The sequence below is a fragment of the Geotrypetes seraphini genome, chromosome 1, assembly GCF_902459505.1.
Source record: "Geotrypetes seraphini chromosome 1, aGeoSer1.1, whole genome shotgun sequence".
Classification (NCBI taxonomy): domain Eukaryota; kingdom Metazoa; phylum Chordata; class Amphibia; order Gymnophiona; family Dermophiidae; genus Geotrypetes; species Geotrypetes seraphini.
Genome location: NC_047084.1, coordinates 493970260 through 493997609, shown reverse-complemented (window position 1 = coordinate 493997609; position 27350 = coordinate 493970260). Strand labels below are relative to the sequence as shown.

The 27350-nt window shown below is 39.0% G+C and overlaps 1 protein-coding gene across 3 annotated transcripts in view; it reads right to left on the bottom strand.

Annotated features, from left to right (window-relative positions):
* The window catches only part of VPS13A (vacuolar protein sorting 13 homolog A), a 489236-nt gene that overhangs the window by 70803 nt on the left and 391083 nt on the right, over nucleotides 1-27350 (bottom strand). For 2 of the 3 annotated variants that reach the window (XM_033927035.1, XM_033927045.1), the window contains 5 exons: nucleotides 26352-26427; nucleotides 17993-18156; nucleotides 14871-14916; nucleotides 14660-14783; nucleotides 5117-5231 (listed from right to left, as the gene is read on the bottom strand). In XM_033927035.1, the coding sequence (XP_033782926.1) occupies nucleotides 5117-5231; nucleotides 14660-14783; nucleotides 14871-14916; nucleotides 17993-18156; nucleotides 26352-26427 (525 nt within the window). Of the gene's footprint in view, nucleotides 1-2686; nucleotides 2752-5116; nucleotides 5232-14659; nucleotides 14784-14870; nucleotides 14917-17992; nucleotides 18157-26351; nucleotides 26428-27350 lie in introns of all 3 variants that reach the window. The other variant, XM_033927056.1, reaches the window with a different exon arrangement.

Sequence of the window (27350 nt, the reverse complement as noted above, 5' to 3'; positions counted from 1 at the left end):
GGGGGATTGTCAGATGGGTGATGTTGCAATAATCCAGGTGGCTTAGTATAAGGGATTGTACTAGAATTCTGAAGGCTGAAGTGTGGAAGTAGGCCTTAATAGATCTAAGTTTCCAGAGGGTGAAAAACCCTTTTTTGATTAGGGAGTCTATATGGTCTTTCATGGTTAGACCTTGGTCCAGCATTACTCCCAGGACCTTCATCGTTGGTTGAATAGGGTAGTTAAGATTGTTAATGTGTAGTGATTTTGTCGTGTTATGTGCCTGTGGCGAGGCTATAAAGAATTTAGTTTTCTCTGAATTGAGCTTCAGTTTGAAGTCTGTGGTCCATTGTTCCATCATGTTTAGTGCTTCAGTTGCTGTTGGGGTGATTTCGGAGGGCGATGTATTAAACGGGATAATGATTGTGAAGTCGTCTGCATAACTAAATACTTTTACACCTCGCTGTGTCAGCTGCGTACCCAGTGAAGCTATGTAGACGTTGAAGAGTAGTGGGGATAGTGGGGACCCCTGTGGAACGCCTGATGGATTTCTCCATATTTTGGAGAGGTTACAATTGGAGCGCACTTGATAGGTGCGGGTCGTAAGGAATCCTCGAAACCAGTCCAGCACCTCGCCTCCGATGCCGATTGCGTCTAGGCATTGTAGTAATTTTTCGTGGTCTACCAAGTCGAAGGCCGAGCTCATGTCGAATTGCATGACTAAGGCTTTGTGGCCTTTGCTGAATAGGTTGCGTATGTAATCTAGGATCGCTGCAATCACCATCTCCGTGCTAAACAGCGGTCTGAAGCCTGATTGGGTTTCATGTAACAGCGAGAACTTATCTAGGTAGTTCATCAGTTGGATTTGTACTAAACCTTCCATTATTTTTACGAAAAATGGGATGGATGCTACTGGTCTATAGTTAGTTGCTGATGTTAGAGGTAGTTTATGATTTTTTGGAATTGGGGTGATTATGATGTGACCATTTTTTGATGGGAATTTTCCGTTTTTGAAATTGTTAGATATGTGAGTCCATAGTGTTATTTTAAAGTCTAATGGGGCTGCTTTCATTATGTTGGGAGGACAGGGGTCTAGGATGCAGTTTGATTTAGTGTATTTGTGATAGAGTTTTGTGAAGTTATTCCATTCTGGGTCCTGAAAGGAGTTCCAAAACATGTCAACTGGTGTTTCATTTTCATGTAGGTTGGCTATTTGCTGTTCATCTGTGTTGTTTGTTGGGCAGTTGTTCCTTAGGTTCACAATTTTTGAGTCAAAGTTTTGTGCTAGATCGTCTGCTGTTGGGAGTTTGTTGTCGAGCGTGGATCGTCTGTGGCGTGTGGTGTCGAATAGATTTTTAACTAGATTGAACAATTCGTGAGTGTTAATTCCTTTTGGACTTGTGTTGGATATTTGTATTATGGATGAGTAGAATGTTTTCCTTTTTTCTTTTATCAGTTGTTTATATTCTTTTACGTTTGATCTCCAATTGTTCCTGTCCTCTCATGATGTGGATAACATGAGGAAGGAACTGACGAAGTTTAAAGAATGGTCTGAAATTTGGTAGCTAAAATGTAATGCTAAGAAATGCAATGTCATGCATTTGGGCTGCATAAAAAAAGAGGGAAAGGTACAATTTAGGGGGTAAAGAATAGTATGTGGTGATCTTAAGGTGGGCAAACAGGTTGAAAAGGCGATAGTGAAAGCTGGAAGGATGCTTGGGTGCATAGGGAGAAGTATGACCAGTAGGAAAAAGGAGGCATTGATGCCCCTGTATAAGACACTGGTGAGATCTCATTTAGAGTATTGTGTATAATTCCGGAGACTGCACCTTCAAAAAGATATTTTTTAATGGGGTAGATATTGTGCAGGTAGGAGAAGTAAGTGACTGGTCTTGACCGGCCGCTTTTTTTGGATTGCTAAAAGCGATCACTTTTTTTTTTGTGCATCGGGAAACTCTGCTAGTTTAAATGGCATTTCAATATTAATGAACTTATTTACATGGCTGAATCAGAGAATGGGCGATTGTGCAGAAAACCACAAGGTGAGCTGTTTTCTGTATCGATTCAGCAAATCCAATCATTGGTAAATCTGTCAAAATCGGTTTTGCGACAATCGTTAGATGATCACTGATTTTAGTGCATCTAGGTCTTAAATACTTAAAAGTGGCTTTTGTGATGCTAATGAAGTCTGTAATATTTCAAAAAAAGGTAGCTTCTCAAACAATGTGAATTGTTTACAGCAGTGGTTCCCAACCCTGTCCTGGAGGACCACCAGGCCAGTAAGGTTTTCAGGATAACCCTAATGAATATGCATGGGGCAGGGATGCATGCCTGGCACCTCCATTATATGCAGATCTCTCTCATGCATATTCATTAGGGCTATCCTGAAAACCCAACTGGCCTGGTAGTCCTCCAGGACAGGTTCTAACTATCCAGTCATTAGTAGCATACATACACTAGTTGGATGACTACAATATACAAACTGTTTATTGGCATATGCTATCTCCATTAACAAGATGTCCAGCAACCATATATTAACACAGTTTTAAAATAAGGCATTTAGGTATGCAAAATCTGCCAACAACATTGAAACCTTCATCTTTATTCCAATAAATATATAAGGCATGAACATTTAAATTTTTACATACTCTTGACTGCTACATGTTCCTAATAATTAATTAGGCTTTCTTTTAAGACTATAGCTTACCTCCAGCTTATTTCATTAATTGAAATGATTTTTGTTTCCTCTAAAACTGGAAAATACTGTTTGTCCTGAAAAGTTTACAAATACTGATATTTCAATTCCATTCACTTTGATAAACATATGATTTGTCTCATTTTCAGTTTTAAAATATCCTTTTATCACTCAGAATAATAAAAATATACTATATAGAAAAATATAGGCATTAAAAATGAGTGAATATAAATTTTGCACTATATGGAAAAAATAATTCTATGGCTTTATGAACTGAGAAGAAACTAAACCACTTGATGTATTCATTATGGCACCACAGTGGAAACCAGCAGGTTAGGGTGAAGGGAAGGGTAAAGGGGATGGGACTTGAAGTAAAATACTTCAATATATAACCCACTCTACAGATGAATAGAAGGCATGCTGTCTCTGATGACATCAGTGATGCGGAAGAGGGAAGGCCCCAGCAGGGAAAGCTGCAAAGTAGAGAATGACACGGTGACAAAATTCATCACTGTTCCCGTCCCTGCGGATAACCGCGGTAAACCATCTTCATGTCATTCTTTAAGGAGAGAGGGAAGAATTAGAGTATAATTGGGCACAAGCACTGACCCGCAAGCTTTGCTTTGAAGAATGCTGGTGTAGAAGGACCGAGGTTGAAATAGACACTAGAAAATGATATGGGATTATTTCCCGCGGTTATCGCGGGGACGGGATGAATTTTGTCACCGTGTCATTCTCTACTGCAAAGCAGCCTGTTCAGTGCTACCACTGCTGGTGTTTGGAGCGGAGGTATGTCAGCCTTGTGGTTCTGCTAAGTGGGATGGGAAGATGCTGCGTACGGGAATGAGTGAGAGGGAAGGAAAGATGCTACACATGGGGGGGGGGGGGGGGAAAGCACTGCCGCCGGCAAATTGGGGAGTGTCAGGGACATTCGAGAGGGGCTTCGGGGGTCAATCCAACTAGGGCTTATATAAGGACACCTCCACCAAAATCATGCTAGGGCTTATTTTCAGGGAAACACCTTAGAAAAATGCTTAAGGTGAGAAATGCGCCAGCTTCTCTGGTACTTAAATACACCCTGTACTAAAAGTTTTGGAGCTGAGCTCTCAAATAATTTTATCATGGATGTGAACATTTACAGAATCTGCCACACAGATGTACAAATGGTGCCCCTTATATAACACAAATCACAGGTTATATATTGTATGTATGCAGCACCACTTATATACTCAAGCATCCTAGTGACACTGCTCTTTTCTTGGATGTATTATTTTATGAAATGGTTTCTTCTACTGTAAGTTGTGAGTGTTTTTGGCAGGAACCATAAGTATTTTATAAACAGCTCCACATTTGCTGAGCTTTTTAAAAATTTAATAAGAACATAAGAAAAGCCTTACTGAATCAGACCAAAGGTCCATCTTGTCCAGTATCCCATCTTCACGGTGACCAATCCAGGTCATAAGTACCTAGCAAAACCCCAAATAGTAGCAACATTCCATGCTATTGATCCAGGGCAAGCAATAGCTTCCCCCATGTCTGCCTCAACAGCAGACTATAGACGTTTCCTCTAGGAACTTGTCAAAACCTTTTCTTTTTAACCAGCTATGTTAACCACTCATACAGTCCTCTGGCAATGCGTTCCAGAGCTTAACTATTCCATGAGTGAAAAAATATTTCCTCCTATTGGTTTTAAAGTATCTCCCTGTCCCAGTCTTTGTAATTTTTGATGGAGCTGATATCTTGTACTCGTTCTATATCACTCAGGACTTTGTAGACTTCAGTCATATCTACTCTCAGCCATCTGTTTTCCAAGCTGAAGAGACCCTAACCTCTTTAATCTTTCCTCATACGAGAGGAGTTTCATCTCCATTATCATTTTGGTCACTCTTCTTTGAACCTTTTCAAGTTCTGCTATATCTTATTTGAGACAAGGCGACCAGAACTGAATGCAATACTCAAGGTGAGGTCGCACATGGAGGCATTATAACATTCTTAGTCTTGTTTACCATCCCTTTTCTAATTCCTAACATTTTGTTTGCTTTTTTTAGCTGCCGCTGCACACTGGGTGGGTTTCAGTGTATTGTCTATTTGAAGCTAGACAATGTATATGACGTTATCTGAATAGTACATCTCAATATTATGAACAGATTCATTTAAATTTTGATATATAAAAAAATGATGCTACAAAAATGCATGGCTAAACTAATTTTTGAGTATTTCGTTTCATTGTGTAAGAGCTCATTATTAGCATAGTTAGATTTGTGTGTTAGTAATTGGATGTTAATAGCTCCAAGTGAAAAAGGTTTTGAGTCATGCTAAAATGTTTATCTGAAGAGACACCTTAAAAGTTCACCATGTAAAGAATCTATCATAAGAAAAAGAACAATTTCCCATTTTGTCATAAATAAAGTTGATACAAACTTATAATTCAGTTTCTTTCACCTGTAACATTTGACTTCCAGCACCCTCCCTCATCCTATAAGGTCTTATAACTCCATCGTCATGAAAGAACCGGGGAGGGCGCAAACTCTGCACTTCACCAGAAGACTCTGTAGCTCTACAAAACAGGAAACACAAAACACATGCATAATATACAAACTGACCAGAATTTCTGAAGTCCTTGATTTTTATGTTATAAAACTGCACACTGTTGTCATATATTTGATAAGTAACAGATATATTTATAATGTATCCAGATATTGAAGAAATCTGTATTATTTACCTATAGAATACATTTTATATGGAGAGTAAGATACAAGTCCATGCAGACAGGTGATGATATCCAAAAGAATCTGCATAGAAAAGCTTCCACAGTTAATATAAAAGCTTTTCAAATGCCCTAAAGTGCATGTATGTGATTTCCCACAGTCACTGTCATACAGGATCACCCTCAATCTCTAATAGGGCTTAGAAGGGGGAACAACAAGTAAAGATGTGAGAAAAAGTAAGGCATGGAACCTCCACAGCCAAAGCCAAGCCATGATGTAAAAGTAAAGCAGAATGTGATATTTTCCAAACAAATATATACAGAGACCTGTTCCCTTCACTGGCTGGAAACTTAGGATTAAGAATAAACCATTTTACAGGTTAACTCCAATCATCAAAAGGGGCTGGATCCTAGCAGGCTGCACAAATTCACAATGTTACAATGAGAACCTTTCCCAACGTCTGCTCCTTCACACATAAGCATTGGAGGTATATTCTGGAGGGCCATTCCTTCTCGCACTGGGCCTTCATGGCTCATCTCTCCTCTGGGTTTTTCTCTCTCCTAGCTAAATCACATTTTCCTTGTTGAGCACTATTATTGTTAGGAGGAATTGTACTTGTAGGGACTGATTTTAATATATTCCATCACAGAGCAATACTGTAACAAACATAAGTTGTTGTTGTTTTTTTTGGGGGGAAGCTGTTGTGAGGTGCCATCGACTCATGCTTGAGTCCTAGGGACTTGATGAATTGTGGATCTAAAAATAAATTGTTTTTGTGTTAGTCCGGAATTCTAAACTTTAAATATGAATGGAAGAGAGTCTGATAACAACCAGCATGGTTAAAAGAGGAGGTGAAAGGCTATTAGATCCAAACACATCTTTAAAAAAAAAATCTGAATAGAAAAACTACAAACATTATAAGTACCGTCAAGTTAGAGGCAAAGCATTGACAAGGCAGGCAATAAGAATTTGAATGGAAGTTTGACATGGGGCAAGAACTCATACTATAAAATTTTCAGGTATATTTGAAGTAGGAAGCCAACAAGGGAGTCAGTTGAACCATTACACAATCACAGGGTAAACGGGGCACTTGAGGACAAAGCCTTAAAAGAGAGATTAAATGAATTCTCTGCTTCAATCTTTACTGAAATGATATGTAATGATGATGATTCAGAGGAATGGAAACAAATCTTAGTAAACCTGGAAGATATAATAGGCTAAATAGAAGCAAATAATCTGGACGGGACAAACAATACCAAAGAATGCTGAAAGAGCTCAAAAATAAATCTGCAGATCTACTATTAGATATTTCTAATCATTAAAACTGGCTACACAACCTGGATTAGAGGTTAACCAACATTAATGCCAATTTTTAAAAGGCACAGGCCATCTCATCTTTTACCCGACTTATAAACTCCGCTTTAACATCGGGCCTATTCTCAGCAGAAATGGATCATATTGCCTTGTCCCCATTACAGAAAAAAGCCGATCTTGACCCTTCCTCCCCTTCTAACTACCATCTCATAGCAAACATCCCTCTCCTGACTAAAATGCTAGAGGCCATCATTTCCACTCAGCTCTCTTCCTACCTAGAGAGATTCTCCATTCTCTTACCTTACCAATACGGCTTCAGACCCAATTTCAGCACAGAATCCCTCCTGGTCTCATTAATTTCAAAGGTGCAACAATTACACTCTCGCAATAAGTTTGCAGTCCTATTACAATTCGATCTCTCTGCAGCTTTCGATGTCGTCCATCACGATATTCTAATTTATCAACTTTCTGAGATAGGCATCGACTCCACAGTCTTAGAATGGTTCTCGAACTTCTTACGTTCCCGTTCCTACACTGTCAACTCAAATGGCATCATGTCCGCTCTGTGGAAACCGACCTGTAGAATCCCGCAGGGATCACCCCTATCCCCTATTCTCTTCATCATCTACATGTCTTCCCTGAAAATCTTCCATCAATCTTCCCTTGAAACAATCTACACTTATGCTGACGACATCCTTGTCCTTCTCGAGACAGACTCAAATCTTACCAACCTCTCTGAGAACTTCCACTACAGGTGATTGAGGCCAGTAGCTTGCCTGATTTTAAGGCCAAATGGGATCGGCACATGGGATCTATTCACAGGGCAAAGGTAGGGGAGGGACATTAAGGTGGGCAGACTAGATGGGCCGTGGGCCTTATCTGCCGTCTATTTCTATGTTTAGAACATAACAGCCTGTATAACTAAACTCCAATCCTGGTCCCTCTCTGTTCAAATGAAACTGAACGAGTCCAAAACGAAACTTCTCTGGCTCGGTCCAAAATTAGAACAGTTGCCCACCATCTTCACACTGCCCTCTGGAGCCAAGCTGCAACTTGAGTTCTCAAGCAAAGTTCTATGCATCATCATCGACTCTTCTCTTTCCTTCAATGACCACCTCAACTCCCTGGTAAAATCATGCTTCTTCAGCTTCCACATGCTGAGGAAAGTGAGATCCTGCTTCCGCCAACAACACTTTGCCGTCCTTGTTCAATCCATCATCCTTTCCAAACTAGACTTCTGCAATTCCATCTACCTTAGTCTAACAAAAAAGAGTCTTCATAGACTTCAACTAATTCAGAACACCGCGGCCAAGCTGATCTTTGCAAAACGTAAATTTGACCATGTCTCTCCACTTTTGTCCAAACTCTACTGGCTCCCAATAATCGCCAGGGTTCATTTTAAATGCTCCTGCCTAGCTTTTAAAATCCTACACAGCATCCTCCCTCCTCTAATCCCTCTATCTTGGAACTCCCCGAGTCCTGACAATACCAGGCCCGCCCAAAAACTTAAACTTTCTTTCCCCTCACTAAAAGGTACCCTCTATGCGGGAAAATCTCTTTTTCAGAATTACAGGGCTTTGGAATAACCTTACTACCCCACTGCGGACTCAGATCTCCTTCCAACTATTCCGTAAGCATCTGAAAACCAGTCTTTTCACAAAAACGTAACGCTCTCCTCCCCCCCTATTCTCAAACCACCAAACTCAATGTGCTATTCTCTTCCTTTATTAAACTTTTGTAAACCGTGCCCAGCTCTATATTCATGGAGAGGATGCGGTATATAAACTTAAGGTTTAGTTTAGTGAGAAGGGGAGTAGTAGGTAGATCATTGAGACTAACTGATTAGCCTGTTGGAAGGCCATAAGAGTCCAGGCCGCCAGGAGCTCATCTTTTCTTTTGTCAAGAGGTAGGAGGGGAAGAAACACTGGTAAGACAGTACTTGGATTAGATTGGAAAGTACATTCCTCTGTTTGCTGATATCTTGTTTGGTACGTTGTTGTTGGAAGTCACAGAACCACACTCAGGTGACACATAAATACTCCAGTGCTACTTTAAGCATTAATTTTCATTAAGGATGATGGTGCTTGTTATGTCGCTTAAATGTATAATGTCGGCATACAAGGTTTTCTTTGTTATAGCAGTTAATGGTGATAATACCTAGTGTCTTCTTACTGTTGCTGTATGAATACTAAAACTGGCCTAATTCAGAGGGAAGGGGGAGGGAGGTAATCTACTTATAAGACAAGTGCTTTATCAGTATACTTTATTGTTGTACCATTAAGCTGTCATTAATTAAAAAAAAAAAAATTGTTAATGGTAAAAGTTTTATGGGATGATCCAGATGAGCTTGAAGTCAGTACCATGCAAAACAGTATAAACTATTATAAAGAACAAAATCAAAGAATGCAAAGATTTACATTTTTTTAATAGAATAGAATAAACATTGATTTAGCCAAGGAAAGTCTTTCTTCACCATTGTACTACTTTTTTAATATAGTTTTTTTTTTTAAACCAAGTTTGAAAGAGTCCCTCATGAAAGACTCCTGAGAACGCAATGTATTGTTGTGGATTAGGAACTAGTTAAATCAGGGGTGCCCACACTTTTTTGGCTTGCGAGCTACTTTTAAAATGACCAAGTCAAAATGATCTACCAACAATCACATTTTAATAATAATAATAACAACAACTTTATTTTTGTATACCGCAGTACCATAACAGTTCAGAGCGGTTAACAGAGTAAGAGACTGTACATATACAGTGATGTTACAAATAAGTCAATCAGCATAGCTTAGCGAGTAGGGAGTGGTCAGGGAAACTAGAGGTATGCCGGAGATACAAGGCAGGGTTACAAGGCAGGGTGGGTTGGGGAGTCAGAAGACAAAGCACACTGTATGCAGAGAAAAGGTTAATTATCATCTGTATTCGGGATTTTTTCCAGAGGTCAAGGCAGATGACTTTAAAATATGCAATGTCACCTCAGTAACAATTATACAAAAATAGATAAATATACCCCCTCCCCTTTTACTAAACTGCGATAGCGTTTTTTAGCACAGGGAGCTGAACTGAATGCCCCTTGCAGCTCCCAACGCTCATAGGCTCCCTGTGCTAAAAAACAGTATCACGGTTTAGTAAAAGGACAGCAGATATAAATTCTCAAAACGGACACATTTTGATCACTAAATTGGAAATAAAATCATTTTTCCTACCTTTTTGTCTAGTGATTTCATGAGTCTCTGGCTGCACTTCCTTCTTCTGTAAATCCAATATTTCTTTCTTTCTGCCCCCTCCCCTTTTCTTTCTGTCTCTCTTTCTTTCTCTCTCCCCCTGCCCTCCTCTTTATTTCTGTCTTTCTTTCTCTCCCCCTGCCTGCCTTTTTTTCTCTCTCCCCCTGCCCCCCCCCAACAAACCATCGTGCCGATTTCTCCACTTCCCCGATTCTTTCTCTCCCCTGTCCCTCACAAGCCACCACACCAATTTCTCCCTTCTTCCCTGAGCCAGGCCTGGCACGTACAAGCGCCGGGCCCAAAAGCCTCCCCCCCAATGTCAATTCTGACATCAGAGCAGAAGTTCCAGGCCAGCCAGGCAACGATTGGCTGGCACAGAACTTCCTCTCCGATGTCAGAATTGACGTTTGAGGTGAAGGCTTGTGGGTCTGGCACTTGTACATGCCTGGCCTGGCTCGGGGAGGCAGGAAGAACAAGATCACAAAGGCAACGCGATCTACTCGTGATCGACCATTTGGGCACCCCTGAGTTAAATGATAGAAAGAGGATTTGAAGGACAGTTTTCTCAACAAAGTATGGTGAACAGTAGAGTACCACACAGATCTGGTTTATAACATTTATAAATGATCTGAAAATGTGAACAAAGAATGGAGCAATCAAATTTACAGATGACATAAAATTACTCAAAGTTCTGAGAAATTGCAGAGACTGGAAGACTGGGCATCTAAATGGCAGATGAAATTTAATTATGACAAGTGTAAAGTCATGCACACAGGGAAGAATAACCCTAATTACAGTTAAAAGATGCTAGGTTCCACATTAACACAAACTGACTGGGAAAAAGATCATCACCAATAAGTTGACATTTTCTGCTTAGTGTATGGTAGTGGCCAAAGAAAGCAAACAGAATATTTGTAATTATTAAGAAAGGAAGAGAGAGTAAAACAAAGGATATCATAATGGTTTTATTGCTCCATGGTGCCACTTCACCTTGAATATTGAGTGGAATATCAAAAAAGTATATCAAAAAAGATATATCAAAAAAGATGTAGTGGAAGTAGTAAAGAGAAGGGCGACAAATTATGCAGGTGTAAAATCAAAAAAGATGTAGTGGAAGTAGTAAAGAGAAGGGCGACAAATTATGCAGGTGAAAGAACAATTCACATATGAGAAATGGCTGAAAAGGCTCTTCAGCTTGGAGGAGGGATGACCAAGTTCTATAAAATCCTGAGTGTTTATTCTTTGAAAATGCATAAAGATCAGGCAATACCATTCTATTGGAAATTTCATTGGCTCCAAGTAGAAGCTAGCATGATATTCAAGTTTGCCTGTATCTATCTATCTATATAATTGGATGTATGTATGTTCCAGCATAACTCTGAAACGCATGGACACATTTCAACCAAACTGGGTATACATATCAATTACTATCTGGGAAAAAATACTGTGGGGTGGAAAGGGGGTGACGATTCTTCATCAAAAAAGACAGATATTGCTTTGACCAATTGTGTGAAGCTTGGGGAATGATGACACACTGCGCTGTCATTGATGTAACAATGCCTCCAAGGAAATGGAAGAGTTCAGCACATGAGGCCAGACTACAGGATATGAAAGAGATCATAACTCTGAAACACATTGAGACATTTCAACCAAACTTGGTATACATATAATTTACTATCTGGGGAAAAATACTATGAGGGTGGGAAGGGGATGTCTTCAATAAAGAACAAGGAAGCAGAAGAGATACAGGAACTAACACTGACCATTCTTGCTGCTGAGATTGGGATATCCAGGCAAGGCCACGTGATCAGCTAGTTTGTTATAAAACATTGCATGGCCTAATACCAAGATATCTCATTTTAAATTAGTAGAAAATAGGTGTCCTTTACGTAATTTTTGCATTTCCTTCAGCGAAAGGTTGTGTCTACAAGAGATTCCTTCATAGAACCTTATGGGATAAAAGTTTTAGCAGCCTGATTTTAAATTCCAAGTCTTATTAGGCTTTTAAACTATTGTTAAAACCTATTTAATAAATTTTTATAACCTAGATTGTAATTCACTGTGTATGTACAGTATTTTATTTTTTGCTAATTGCATTGAACTAAAAGGCATTGTGGTATATACAATAGTCATATGAAAAAATTAGGACACGCCATGAAGTAGTCAATTCTTTCTTAAGAAATGTTCACATATTGATGTCAAATCTTTTTTTTTTTAAATTTATCTCTGGAAAAGAAAGTGATGTAATTGCAGGTAAATAACAAAAAATTTCCTTGATTTACTCATGAAACAAAAGATATCCACAAAAATGTGTATTCTAACTGAGCAATAAATAAGGGCACCCTACACCCTAATAGCTAAGTGTTACCCCCCTTTGGCTGAAATAACTGCAGAGAGATGCATGGTGCTTCTACAAAAAGCCTTTGGCAAAATCATCCCCAATATTGAAGCCTTTACAATGGACTTTAATGTGTGTAAACCAAAATAAATAGCATTGTGACACAAGGGCATAAAAGATATGAAAGAGATCCCAAACAATTCTTCTAGATAATTTCAGAGAAAAAGAAACAGAAGGACTAGATGAAAGAAATTGCATCTAATTGCCCTTTGAGGCACAACTCTAAGAATAGAGAATGCAGAAGAAAAGTACATTCCCTGGCACAAAGAAGTGTCCACCCATGCACTAGGGAAATTCTATTCAAGTGAACAGACTACCCTAAGGGCAATCAAGCACAACAGATGGCAAGTCATGAAAAAGTCAACAGCTTCCACAAAACAATGCCAACTCATGGCACAACTGAAAAAATACCAATTTAAATGGAACTGCATTCATTGGCAAGGCAAATAAAACAATTATTGCAGGAATGAAAGAAAGATACCAGCTAAGAATCTACAAAAAAAAAAAATCATAATAGGTATGAACTACAGAATGCTTCTCCCAGAGCTGCAAAAGAAAGACTTGACAGCTGGAAGCAAACAGCTGGCATTTTACTATTTGGAAGAGTTTTCAATTACAGGATTTTTAAGCCTCTGAAGCTCCCGTGGGTGCTCGACAGGTCTGAGAGTCATGGTAAAAAGCAGGTATGAAAAATGAATACTTCAGTAGAAAAACACAAAATTAAAAAAAAAAAGTTCCTAATTTTTGTGAAAATATTGGATACAGTAACAAAAAAAAAATATATATATATATATTGTCCAAATGTCTTTTGAATCTCGCTGTTTACCTGATCACACATTCTCCAACAACTGATTTCACAGTTTAATTATATGCTGCACAAAAAGTCTATACAGTAAAACCTTGGATTGCGAGTAACTTGGTGTGCGAGTGTTTTGCAAGACAAGCAAAACGTTTTATAAAATTTTAACCTGATCAATGAGCATTGTCTTGCAATATGAGCACATCATGTACAAGTACGCGCAACATACACACGCGCATCGCTGAGTGCATCTGAATGCAGCACAAGCATCACAACTGAGCACAATATAAGCGCGACACAAGCACGCACAACAGTATAGTATTTTGTATTAAGTTTGGGAGTTGTGGAACGAATCCGTCCGAGTTTCCATTATTTCCTATGGTGAAATTCGCTTTGATATACGAGTGCTTTGGATTACGAGCATGCTTCCGGAATGAATTATGCTCGTAAACCACGGTTTTATTGTCATTTGTTTTCAGCAAACAATTATTCCATTCCACTCATGATTTTATGAAATTTTATCATATCCCTTTTTTGTCATCCTTTTTCCATTGTGAGAGCTTTCACCTATTTAGCCTCTTTTTGGTAAGGAGGAAATCTGTCCCTTATATCATTTTTACCACCCTTCTTTGAACTTTTTCTAATTGTGCTATATCCTTTTTGAGATGGGGGTGATTTGTTTGTATGTCACAGGAAGAACTCCGAACATGACAGCAGATTAAACCATATGGCACATCCAGTTTACTAGTCCTTTCCTCTTGCTCAGAGATTCTCTGCCTGTCTCATGCTCTCTTGAATCCAGATACTGCCCCTGTCTTCACTGCCTCCACTGGAGAGGCTATTGCAGGTGTCCTTTCTGTAAATAAATATTTATTTGCTTCCTGTTGAGTCCTACTCCTTTTCCTCTCATCCTATGAGCCTTATTCCAGAGCCTCCTTCCCACCCTCTATTCATTGGAGGTTCCTCCTGTCTGCTGGGATGTACATGTTTACATCCTTTAAAGACTCTCACATAGGGCTCCTTTTACGAAGGTGCACTAGCGTTTTTAGCGCGCGCTAGCTGAAAAACTACCGTCTGCTTAAAAGGAGGCGGTAGTGGCTAGTGCGCGCGCTAAGCACACGCTAAAACCGCTAGCGCACCTTTGTAAAAGGAGCCCATAGTTTATGATGAACACTGCTGATCATTTTAGTAGCTACCCTCATGACAATTTCCAGTGTACATTCTTTTGAAGGTAAGATTTCTAGAATTGTACGCCAAACAAGGTCTCACCAGAGACTTATATTGAGGTAATACTACTCATTATTCTTGCTATCTCCTCTTCCTATTCACCCAAGCATACTCTTGGGCTTATCTACATAAGCTGCCTATGAGGCGAAAGACCAAGCTGAAATGCAAATGTACATTATTCAGCACACTCCCCTGATCTAACTAAAACATTAGTTATCTAGTTAAATTTATCAGTTTTGTCTGAGAAAGACCCGCCTCTAGTAAAACCATGTTGTCTTAGATTCTGTAAATGTACTGGCTTTTGATTTAACTTACCTTTTAATACCCTGGAAAGTACTACCAGCCATATCTATGATGCCACCGGTAGGTCTTGCCACTGCACCCACCAATCCTTTGCCAACGCCTTTAAAAAAGCCTGCTGCTCCTTCTTTCTGAGCTCCTGCATATAAAAATATGGGTTTACTACTATTAAACAATTACAAAGTACCCACCTGAAAGGGTTATTCAAACAGTTAACTATACTTACCCTTTATTGGTTTTGTCACAATTCCTGTGATACCACTGACAAAACCCTATAGGAAAAACAAAGCTATTTAAAATAATTTAAAATAAAAAATCTTTATTGATTTTCAGTAAAAAGTGCATTAAAATTTTACACACAATTATTATCATAAACAGCACTTACATTTGATCAATAACACTACAAAATACATTTCCCCCCTCCCTTCCACTACATCCAATCAAGGAATAGTACAAGATATATTTCGTCCCTCCCTCCCTGGATGTGTGTGCAAATCAAATAGGAAATAAAGGCATTTTAAAAATAATCAGAGTTAACAAAATTTGCTAATGGACCCCATGTTGTTTTAAATAGTTTATTATGACCCAATATTTCTGAATTCATTTTTTCATGATGATAACAAACATTAAGATTCCCACCAAAAGGAAAAATTAAGCCTATCCCGGTTTTTCCAATTCTTGGTGAACATTTGCATGGCAATCCCTGTCATAATGATAAAGAGTCTGCTTTTATACCTATTTAATGGAGGTTTAGCATTCAACAATGTCCCACAGATGACCCACTTCATAGGACAATGGAAGCGATGATTCCAGTATCATATTAATATGTCACCATATTGATTTCCAAAAATTGAATATCAAGGGACAATAAAACAATAAATGATCCAGTATCCCTACTGCAACAATCATTCGGTATTTTAAAATAAAAATTTTATTTTATTTCTTTTGCCTGTCCTCCCAAAGTTGCTCAGAACGGATTACACGCCAGGTACACAGTAATTCAAAAGAAGATTAGCCCTGGTCAGATTAGGTTTTTGCACAAATATAACCTTAATTAATACCACTTATACAGCAGCAAAAAACAAACAAACAAATCAACCTAGACAAAAACCCTGAAAGTGGTATAAGAAAGCAAATATGAAACAATCACTGCATAACGATGTTTGCTATTTGAAGTCATTAATTCACTGTGGCCAGTGGAATTTGGGCTGCTTAGTTATGCTGGTACTGGCACTGATTATCAGCAACTGCATAGTTAATGGGACAGGTTCTCTGACCCCCAGTCCCCTTTTGATTTTCCCCAACTGTGAATTCCCCCCTGCTTCTGAATCCCCTCTGCCCCATCCTCCTTCAAAAATCACCCCTGATTCTGACCCCCTTTTACCTAATCATTATTCCCTCTGATTCCAATCTCCCTGTCCCTCAAGGGGTGTCAGGTCAAAAGCACGCCGGGACAAAGGCGCGCCCAGACAATTGAGCGCAGCGCGGGGGTGCGCGCCGCAGAAAATTACTGTTTTTAGGGCTCCGACGGAACCCCCCCACTTTACTTAATAGAGATCGCGCCGCGTTGTGGGGGCGTTGTGGGGTTGTAACCCCCCACATTTTACTGAAAACTTCACTTTTTCCCTGTTTTTAGGGAAAAAGTTAAGTTTACAGTAAAATGTGGACAGTTACAACCCCCCCAAACCCCCCATAAAGCCGACGTGATCTCTATTAAGTAAACTGGGGGGGCTCCCCAACAAAACCCCCCGTCGGATCCCCTAAAAACTGTAATTTTCTTCAGCGCACGCCTCCGTCTTTCGCTCAGTTGTCGGCGCGCGCCTTTGTCTTTCGCGGGATTGTCTATGAATCCCCTCAAGGTCCACAAACCAACCCTTCCTCCCATCTATAGGATTTAAGCAAAGGTGATTCCCGGTAATCCAATAAACCAGGGTGAGAGTGGTCCTTTCTGCTCCTGCTTTGTTTGTTCTGGGTTCAAAAACGGCAGTTCTGACTCCTACTGGTAGTCCCACAATACTACCATAAGTGGTCAGCCTTCCATATAAAGGCAAATTTGCCTCTTTTGGAAGGCTAACCCCCATAGTGGAATGGGATAGTCATTCAGTTATATGATTTTTGCTCATACATTTTTCGGTAATAGTTCAAGATGAGTTGCATCCAGGTACACTAGGTAATGTTTTGCTGACAGGGCAACGTTTATAACGAGCTTTAAATTGCTTTGTGACTTTTGTGTGGAGTGATTAGAACAGAGCTCTTGAGTGATTTTATCACATTTATGGGCACTTTTTTCTGAACACAAATCAAACTCTCTATAAAAAGATGGTTTGGGGACATAATTTATTTTATCTGTCACCCTGATTTGTTTTACTAAATGCTGGTCCTGTTACATAAAACCAATTGACTGATCCCTTTCAATCCACCATGCACACTGAAATCACAAAACCAGAATTGCTTAGTAATTCTACCTCTTCTGAAAGCTGAATTAGACTCCAGTAGGGAATCAGATTTTTTTTCTTTTAGACCCCTGCCACATGGAACTCCCTTTCACAAGTTGAATTACTTTAAGATCTTAAAACGTTTTTTCCATGTCGGTCTTTATGGGCTCATAAATATTTGGGATATAGGGTTGCTGTCCTATTCGTAGATAATGTAATTTCTTTCATGTATATATATTTTAATATTAGCAAATAAGCAGCAGTCTAAAATCATCATGTGTATTTTCAATATTAGACTTATTTTTCAACTGAAACAAAATTGTAAGCTGCTTTGATTGGTTTGTACAAATAACTCAGCCAGTGATGGTCAGCATTTAAAATAACAGTCACTGGGATGTGTTTAAATTTATTTCTTACTCGACATAACCTGAAAAATTAAGAAAATAGCCCCTCAGGAAGCTTTAGGATGCAACAGACTAGAATGAGCCAACAAATCTGAGAATGATAAAAAAAAAAAGAGACAAGAAATAAAAAAACTTCAGAACACCCAAAAACCTCAGTAGGAACTAGTAGGGTCACAAAGTTTTCTGACGCACCTTAAATTAAAGCAAGAACTAAAAAAGCTAAAGCAAATCAATAAAAAAAAAATGTTTGGGGGGAAAAAATGAACTGAAGCAAGCTCAGGGAATTACAGACCTGTTGTACATGCCCAGAAGTAGTTACCTACATGTTTTAAGAAAGCTCTTGAAAGTCCAGTCAGTACTATCTGCCACGGACATTGCTTATATGTGTATGACTGGTGATTCTGCTCATTTAAGAACACAGAATTCAGGTCTCAGAGCTGAACAACATTTGTGTTACTAAATATATTTATTGACCATAGGATAAAGTTAATTTAAGTGCTATTGCTTACTGATACTAAGCCTTTTCCCCCACGTGCAATTCCCTCTCTGAAACCACTGGGTTGTTTGTTCATGGCTTCTCTCCTCTTCTGTTGGTATTCTTCATCCATGGTCATTGCAGCTACCCCTTTGGCCATGGCGCTAGTGATTCTGGATGCAGCACCTGCTAGCCCACCTGTTGGGTATTAAAACAAATTTCCTATAAGAAATAGAATGTTCAGGACACAGATCACAAAAAGAATTGAGCACTGCCTTCCTTAGTTTTTGTCTTTTATCAAGCATTTATTTTAATAATTTTACTGTTTTCTCTTAATTTCTCATTTTTTAAAAATAGGAAGATTTTCCGAAATCAAACATTCTGACATTACTTTTGTCTTTTCTAGGCCAAATTTATCTACTGAGTATGGCTATATTGTGGGGGGGGGGGGGGGGGAGGGGAGGGACTGCAGCTGACTTGAGTTTGTCCAGCTGACTTTTGGAGTTAGCTTGATAAACCTTTCGATTATGGATAAATCCTTTGATTATGGATCTCTATGAAAATGTTTTCAAAGTCAAATTTGCATATAAACAAGCCATCTGAAAAGTGGAGAGGGACCTTGGGAAGACAGCATCCAAGGATCTCAAGGAGGCAAAACAATGTGACAAGGTGGTGACTGTTGCCAGGACGATGCTAGGCTGAATAGAAAGAGACCTAACCAGCAGAAGAAAAGAGGTGTTAATGCTCTACAAATTGTTGGCGAGGCCCCACTTGGAGTATTGTGTTCAGTTTGGGAGGCTGTATCTCATTAAGGACATAAAAAGACTTTAAGCGATTCAGTGGAAGGCAATGAATATGGAATGGGGTTTGTGCCAAAAGACATACGAGAAAAAACTTGAAGACCTAAATATGTATACCCTAGAGCAGTGGCATTCAACCTGGCCAGTCAGGTTTTCAAAGTCTCTGTCATCCAAATTCAGTGGATATCCTGAAAACCTGACTGGCAGGTGGTCCCTGAGGACTGGGTTGAATACCACTGCCCTAGAGGAAAGAATATGACACATGTTTAAATAATTGAAAGGAATCAATATACAAACTTTCCAGAGATGCATAGCTAAGGACACTCTGTTTGTGTTTGAGATACTACAGTCCAAGTTCAATCTCAGAATTTATTAGCATCCACATTTGCCTTTTTTAACATCAACCTTGGGACCCCTGAAGAAAACTGTCAAGTTGAAACACGGCCCGTGTTGGGTCTGTATTTTTCAAATTTAATGCGGATACTATTTATTGCACAAACACCTGAAATTTTGTGTGCTACAATAAATTACTACATCAAGAACATCAATTCCTCAGTTTTCCTTCTTTTGTTGTTTGGTTGCACCATCTTCTGCGGACCAGTGGGTCTTTCTTTTGTTTGGTGAGATTACTGGTTTAATCATGATTTGATAATCAATGTGGCTGTTGAAATGGATTGTGCTATCATTTATTAAGTATTACTAAGTTACTAAATTCCTCTGCTGTCCAAGGAGAACCCCCTTTACAGATAAGCAAACCCATTCTCTCCATGGATGAACAGGGTGTCACATATGCTAGGTACGCCACTGTTGAGCTTATTGACTATTATGGAGTTGGTGAAGTGTTTCATAAATGGTTTAAAGGTTTTCTGACTAAAAGATCTTAACGAGTGAAGATTTTGTAGGCAATGTTGTCAGCATGGAATACATCAGGTAGAGTCCCTCAAGGTTCACAACTCTCTTTAATGTAATTATGGCACCTTTACAGTTAATATTTTCATATATGCTGATATTACAATGTATATCCCATTTAACAGTGATATTCAAGCTATTTCTTCAGATATAAAACCGGGCCTGGATGGGTCAGGGGAGACTTTCTCTCTTTTTTTAGATTTATGAGCAACATTCAAATTAAAACTTAGAGACAAGACTAAACATTTGGTCTTCAGCAGCCCCTTCAATACTTTAATGAATGACCAGAAGTATTGAAATTAATCACATACTTTGGATTCAAATCTAAGAATCCTTGAAGTGGCATGGGCAATTGTTTAATATTTGAATCCCAAATACAGGTAATTGCTAAAAGAATCTTTGGATTATTATGGAAACGAAGACGTATTAGAGCAAGTTTTACATTCAGACTGATAGTTGAAACTTTGGTCTTAACACATATAAATGACTGTAGTCCTACTTATGTAGGGTACAAAGAGACAGTTTTATGACAACTTCAGAAGCTGCAAAACACAGCAGCACGGTAGGGCCTCTAAATTCATTAGAGTCACTCCCTTGATTTTAAGATTACATTGGCTACCAGTTGTGCCATGAATGATTTTTAAACTACTCGTATGTTCTTTACGTGTTCTTATCTTTCATAGATAGGCTCCAGTTTATTTGCAAATTTTGATTAATCATTTAGAAATTCCAATTCACACTCTAGAGAGTATTTCGTTGTGCATTAGTTAGTTAGGTGCCATTGAATCAAACATGAGTTCAGGCTCAAGTATGCGTATTTTATACCACATTCATATCATAGGCTGTGAATATGAGTGCTGTTTATTTCAATGGGGGCTGGAAAGAAATCCTAGCAACTTGATGAATTACAGATCTAAAAATGAGATTGGTTTTGTGCTAGTCTGGTAAGGTTCTCCAGCATCATCCCCACTGTTGTTTTCAACATGTCCAGCCATCTGATTGCAGATAGCCCTGCTCACCTGGTTCCTTCAATCTTCCCAAACATAATGTCCTTCTCCAATGATCTTTCTCTTCTGACAGTGTGACTAAAATAAGAGCCATAACTTCATCATTTGGGCTTTGAATGACATAGCCAGTTTGATCTCTTCCATAACTAGATTTGTTAGTTCTTCTGGCAGTCCATGGCATGCACAAAATCCTTCTTCAGCACTAAAGCTCAAATAAGTCAGTCAATCTTCTCTCTTTCTTATTTCCGCAGTGTCCAGCTTTCCTGTCCGTAATTGACCACTGAGAAAATGAGTGCGTGGACAAGTCTGATCCTTGTTTGGAGTGTTATTTCTTTGCCTTTGAATACTTTGTCATGGCCCAGTATTAACTCAGGCACCACCCTAAAAAAACAAATAAAGGAGACTTCTCATTCGGCTTCCTGATATAGCTCTAGTGAAACACGGACTGTGTTGAAGCTGAGACATACCAGCTAAGATAAGTGATTTATCTTTGTCTATGGAGAGCTATATGAATATTCAAACATCAAACAAAAGTCTTAATGCTCAATACAATGTGCTGTGATTAAGAATTCATGCACCACTAGTGACTTCGTATTGCTGCACGGCACCTTGTTGAAGTATCTATGAGTACATCAAAATTTAAGAACATTTTTTATGATACTTGTAATATTTTTCAACTCTGATGGTACAAGAATCCTCGATGGGTTGTGACATTTCCGCTCCCCGAGACGGTCATGTCAGAGTGAAACCCGGTCTCATTCTCTTACTCGAGACCAGACTCTCACTGAGAAGGATCAGGAAGAAGATCCTGAAAGCCTAGCTGCCTATCCTGAGTCTTCCAGCCTAGAGCAGTGCCCTGAGTATAGGTTAATTGCCCGGCCCAGAAAAGCTTCCAGTCACACTAAGGGATTTAATCAAGCTCCCAGTGATATTCTGCCCTGTAGCCTGAGGGGGAGCCCAAGAACACACAAGCTAGGCACACCATCACCCAGTGTAGGGCGTGGCCCTAAGCCTGTTAAGCAGCTCTCCAGAGCATTAAAGGAGGCTGCCCAAGAGAGTCTGGGAGAGAGAGAGTTCTCCGGGCCAGGAGAAGGCCAGACCTCACTCCAGAGCCAATGGAGTGTGAGGCTCCAATGCCTCAGGAACCAGCAGAGCAGCTGGATACACCAGAAAGCATGGACCTGGATGAAGGGTGTATGCTGGAGACCGTTATGGAAGAAGCCATGGATGTGGGCTTGGCAACTTTCCACTAAACACTACAGGTACAAGGCTGTACAGGAATAATAGTGGAGAGGAGTTTTTGGCAGAACTGTTTTGAGTGTTTGTGCTGTAAAAACAAGCTTAGAGCAGTGCTGCACCAGCTTGATTGGATTGCTACATTGCAGCTGTGCAGGAGCTCAAGAGAAGCCCAAAGGACTGTGAGCTAAGCAGGGCTGGAAGTTTAGGAGCCTGCAGTAAGGCTTCAGTTTTTGTCTTTTGTTTTTGCTTAAAGTTTACTTTATATTCAAGAATGTAAATACCTGGTGAAGAAACTGGACTGTGTTGGTGAGTAAGCCCAGGACTCCAGCTCAAGGCTGGATAAGTGCTTAAGAGACTAATTGTGCAGTGTTTTTCAGAGACTGTGTGATCAGGTAGAGCAAGCACTAAAACCTGGACTGGAAGTATAACTGATAGCAAGCTTGCTGTGCTTTCACTGGACTGGGGTGAAAGTTAAAAGTCTTTTTGTTCTCTGTTTTCTTTCTTTGTTGCCCTTGTTTGGGAAGAAAGGAAACTTGGACTATAATAATAGCTGATATGATTTATGTGGCAAGTGACTAATTAAACTTTTCACATTATTTTTGTTCAACTTGACTCACGGTGCTTTATTTTTAGCAAAGCCCAAGATAGTGAGACACCAGTAAGGTCTCCCCCTTTGGGAGCCACGTCAGGGGTGTGCTACCCTCTACCGGAGGTCTTCTTAACCTTACTGAGACCCCGGCAGGTGACAGGGTGAGGGATATTGTTTGTGTTAACTATTTGTCACCTATCCCATCCCAAGCAATTGTTTGGACTTAAATCCCTTGTGTTTATTGGAAAAATGGGTCCTTATTTCTAGCACACTTGTGTGCAGTAACTTCTCAAAGCCCATCCAGGATTCCCTTTGCACAGATCTGGAAAGGAGAAATATCTATGGTCAGAACAATGTGATGATGATGGGGTGAAATGTACAGACATCTATCATGTTGGTGGTTTTTCTCCAGCACTGAAGAACATGATACATATGTAGAATATCAGATCTGAATCCTCATGGATAAAGGTTGGCATAGCTGAACCCATTATTGCTTCAAGAGATATTGAAGAGATTGCATATACAGTCTCACTAGGGGATAGGATGAGGCTGCCATATGATCCAACAGTCAAAGAACAGCATATACTGGAGCTGAATGCCACTTGAATAGATACTGGCTGAAATACCAGGACCATTTAGCACTGTTTCTGAAGGGATGCTTTGCTTAGCTGAGTTCTGTCTAGGACCTACACACTTTGTAGATGCACTTCTCAGAAGTTAGTGAAGACTTTTCCTTGTTGATCAAGAAGCTTACACTGACAAGTCAAGATCAATAACTGGTTCCTCTTTTGCTTTTTTGGGTGAGCTCACAGAAATAAGGATGCTATACAGTTAAGGAAAAACACAAAGGCCTTTTTAGTGTAGTGTACCATGAGTGGAGTGAGATGCTTTGTGAATATCATAGGTGCCAAAGACCAAACTAGAGAATGACATGGGGACAGAATTAGTTCCCGTGTCACTACAGTGTCTATCTCAACCTCAGTCCTTCTACATCAGCATTCTTCAGTGCAAGTTAAATTGAAAATTGACCTATGAAGAATTGGGTGTATATTCAGCATTGAAAAACACTACCAAATTCACCATCTGATGGTCCAACTATTTTTAAAAAGACTGTGTGAGAAGAGAGTATAGTATAGTTTGATATGCTTTTATAAAATTGGCACAACATATGATCTTATGTGCATTGAAAGTCTAGGCATCCTGTTATCTTCAAAGGGAGCAATAAATGTGTAAAAGAAAACACACTTTAGGATAATACCCATTTTTATATTATCAGCATATAGGCATTCCCAGGGATGTGGTTAGGACAGAGCTGGGGTGGAATTACGATATACATACAACATACAGATGGTATTATGCTATATTCAAAACAGCTGTAATTTGTGTATAAGAATTTGTGCACTATTAGGGGTGGTTTTAGGAGAATATTTGATAAAGGTAATAGGCATGTCTTATTTTACAAAATATAAAATTGTCCATTAAAAAATATATTCAATATCATTGACTTTCAGAATGAAAGCTTAGTGCTTTCTCTCTATTCTTGCATATATAGACAGTTTTAGCACACTTAAAAAGTACTGTAAAATAATTGACCTATGATTACAGTTGCTGGCAATTACAGAGGAAATGATATGAATGTCCAAAAATGGATAATTTATATGCAATTTAATGATTTTTAAAAACATCTGTTTTAGCACATTTGAATATCTTTATAATTTTTTTTATACTGATTGTCATTCAAACAAGGTTTCTAGTTGAGTTTTATAAAATAGCTGATGCTTTCTTTTTTTTGGGGGGTGGAAATTTTGCATACAGCCCCTCATGAATACAATTTTAAAAGCATTTCTGCTTTATTTGCCTCTGTGCACATATAATTATGCATGCACTGCATGTGTTCATTTACAAACTGTTGATAACTTAATTTTAGAAATCTGCCTAATCCACACAAGGAAAAGTCTACAAAAGAAAAGGGAAAACCAAAAAGTCATATGCAGAACAACAAAGGTAATATGAAATAGTGGGAAACACTAGGCAGAAAAGTGGGATATAAAACAAGCTATTGCAGTAGTGTGATCAAAGGACTCCACACAGGCCATGTTTCAGCAAAAGCCTGCATCAGGAGTCTGTGATGGTTCAACAAGAGCCTTACAGCTGACACAAATAAAAAAAGCTGTGCTAAAATAAAATAGTGCAAAGTTCAGCTGATAACAGTACCAGTTCATTCCTGGGTATTTTGGGTGACAGGTCCTCCTCTGTGAAAAACCCTCCTGGATTCCATTCATTATGCTGGTTTGCTATTAGCATTTAGAGAGTATGTGAAGACATTTTATTACCAAGAAGTTTTTTTATAATATGTTATGAGCTTCTTTGTTTCACTGTATTATATTAGTAGTTTGTGTGTTTGTTTGGAATTGTGCATGTCTTTATATAACCCACACAGATTTTGGGACTTACGGAATATAAAACTTTTCAAATAAAGATAAATAAAATAAACACATAAATATAAAATTATAAAATATAGAGAAAACCACAAAGGGGAACATTTTATGAAATATTTTCCACAAGTAATGGCCATTTCACATGAGGAAAAGGGCTCCTATAAAACTGCATGATTATATACAAAAAGGGAAAAGTATGCATGCTGAAAAATTAATGACCCTTTATGCGGCCCACCTTCTAGGTGCTCCTGGGGTCAGAGTGCAGGTGGAGTCACAGGATTCAATTTTTCAAAATTATTGGGGGTTCTAAACCCAATGTAAAATTACTTCTCCTTGGACATTGTGAGGGAGTTTGGCCAAAATTAGGGATGCTCCTTCCACTCGTATGAGTGGAGTGGAAGGAGAATTACAATGTATATGAGTATTTTATAAAATATGGTGGTACATGCATAGATTACATGTGCAAATTTAAGCCATTAGGTGTAAGTTTGTATACATGAATTCACCTCAATATTGGGAGTGGTTCTGGGTGCCTAATTTATAAAAGCACCTAGGCATGTGGGGCCTGATTTTATAAATTGCGCCAAACAGTTAGATGCCATTCAGTGCAGTTGTCAATCAACTGCTAGGCATAGTTTATAGAAACGCATCTAGCATCACCTAACTTAAGCGCCAGCAGGTGTCATGTTATGTGCCGGTATATTAGGCCAGGGCTTTCCTGTCCTAATTTACCAGCGCCTAACACAGATGCCTACTTTTCGGATAGGCACCATTAAGCGCAATGTCGATTTCTGCATGGAACTGCGAATGTTTTAAAATTAGCTTTTAATGGCTTTTTCAATTAGCATGCCATTTAAGCCAATTAAAAAAATTAATTTCTGCGTGGACATTGGCTAGGCGCTGCTTAGGGGGTAAAGTATGCCTTTATTGGTGCTTTTTGCACCCTCTTAAAAATTGCCTCAAAAAGTACATGGGGATATGCATACAGGGATAGGTTCTGTATAGGTCGACTAAGACGCGAACACAACTGTTTAAGCAGTTAATCAATGCCGATAATTGACAATTAACACCTAATAACTGATTGTAATTGAAACTAGTCAGAAGTTACATGCATAACTTTCTAAGTGAATTCTATAAAGTGGGGCATGTAAATTGTAGTTCACTGATCTCAAAAGGGGACATGGCTAGGGGATGAATATGTGCGGATAGTGAACATTCCTAAAAAAGTTCAGCACACCGTTTTTTTACTGGCCTAAACGGGTGGCCTAAATGTTAGTCACATGTAGGGGTGCTAAGCATAAGTCTCTAAACTGCACATAACTTTTTAGGCATTCTACATAGAATATGGCCCAAAGATTTTAGCAACTGAAAAAGAATATAGTTTATCACTATGTGAAGAAAAATAACTTACCAACAGCTCCTCCCACCAGTGCTTTTACACCAAGGGCCATTCCTTCAACAAATTCTTCAGGACCTTGAATAGCACCCTAAAAATCAACAAAGAGCAAAGATTTCTACCCAACTACTACAATTCAGTAATGTTGCTGCTATGTAATGTTCTTTTATCAAGTCAGATAACTAAGAGTTGAAAGCTACGCCACAACTGTATAAAGTTGGCCAATAAAACAGTGTCACTATATTAGTCCACTTGAAGGAACAGAAATAAATACCCCCCAAAAGAAAAGAAAAGAAGTTATATTCTATACATAAAGCAGCAATTTAAATACACTCTGGCTGATACTGAAAACAATAAATGAGGGCAGGAGAGGCTCCTGCCTGTGGCTGACTATATTCAGTCATGTTCTTCTCTAGATGATAAGTATACTTGGAGACAATAGCTTAGTAAGAAATATTTAACTTCTGGCTTATCTTCTGGACCTCAGCGACGCTACTCACCGCTCAAACTTTCTCATAGTGGTAAAGCTTTATGCCCTTTTGTCACTAGTCCTTTTCCCAAGTAAAGTGTTTTAAAATGTCCCATTAGCCTTTCCCATTTAATTTATTTAGACGTTTTGCTGTACTCATCTTTTTTTTTTTTCAAATATTTATTAAAGATTTTCACAAACAGGCAACAATTTAAACCAGTGGTTCCCAACCATGTCCTGGAGGACCACCAGGCCAATCAGGTTTTCAGGCTAGCCCTAATGAATATGCATGGAGTAGATTTGCATGCCTGTCACTTCCATTATATGCAAATCTCTCTCATGCATATTTATTAGGGCTAGCCTGAAAACCCGACTGGCCTGGTGGTCCTCCAGGACAGGGTTGAGAACCACTGGTTTAAACAACAATTCCACAAAGTCATAAGGTACAGAACAATACAACAAAAAACTGCCACCATATGAACAGTAATCACCCCCCACCCTCCCACCCAAATAAATCCCCCCCCCAACAACAGAACGAGAGCATT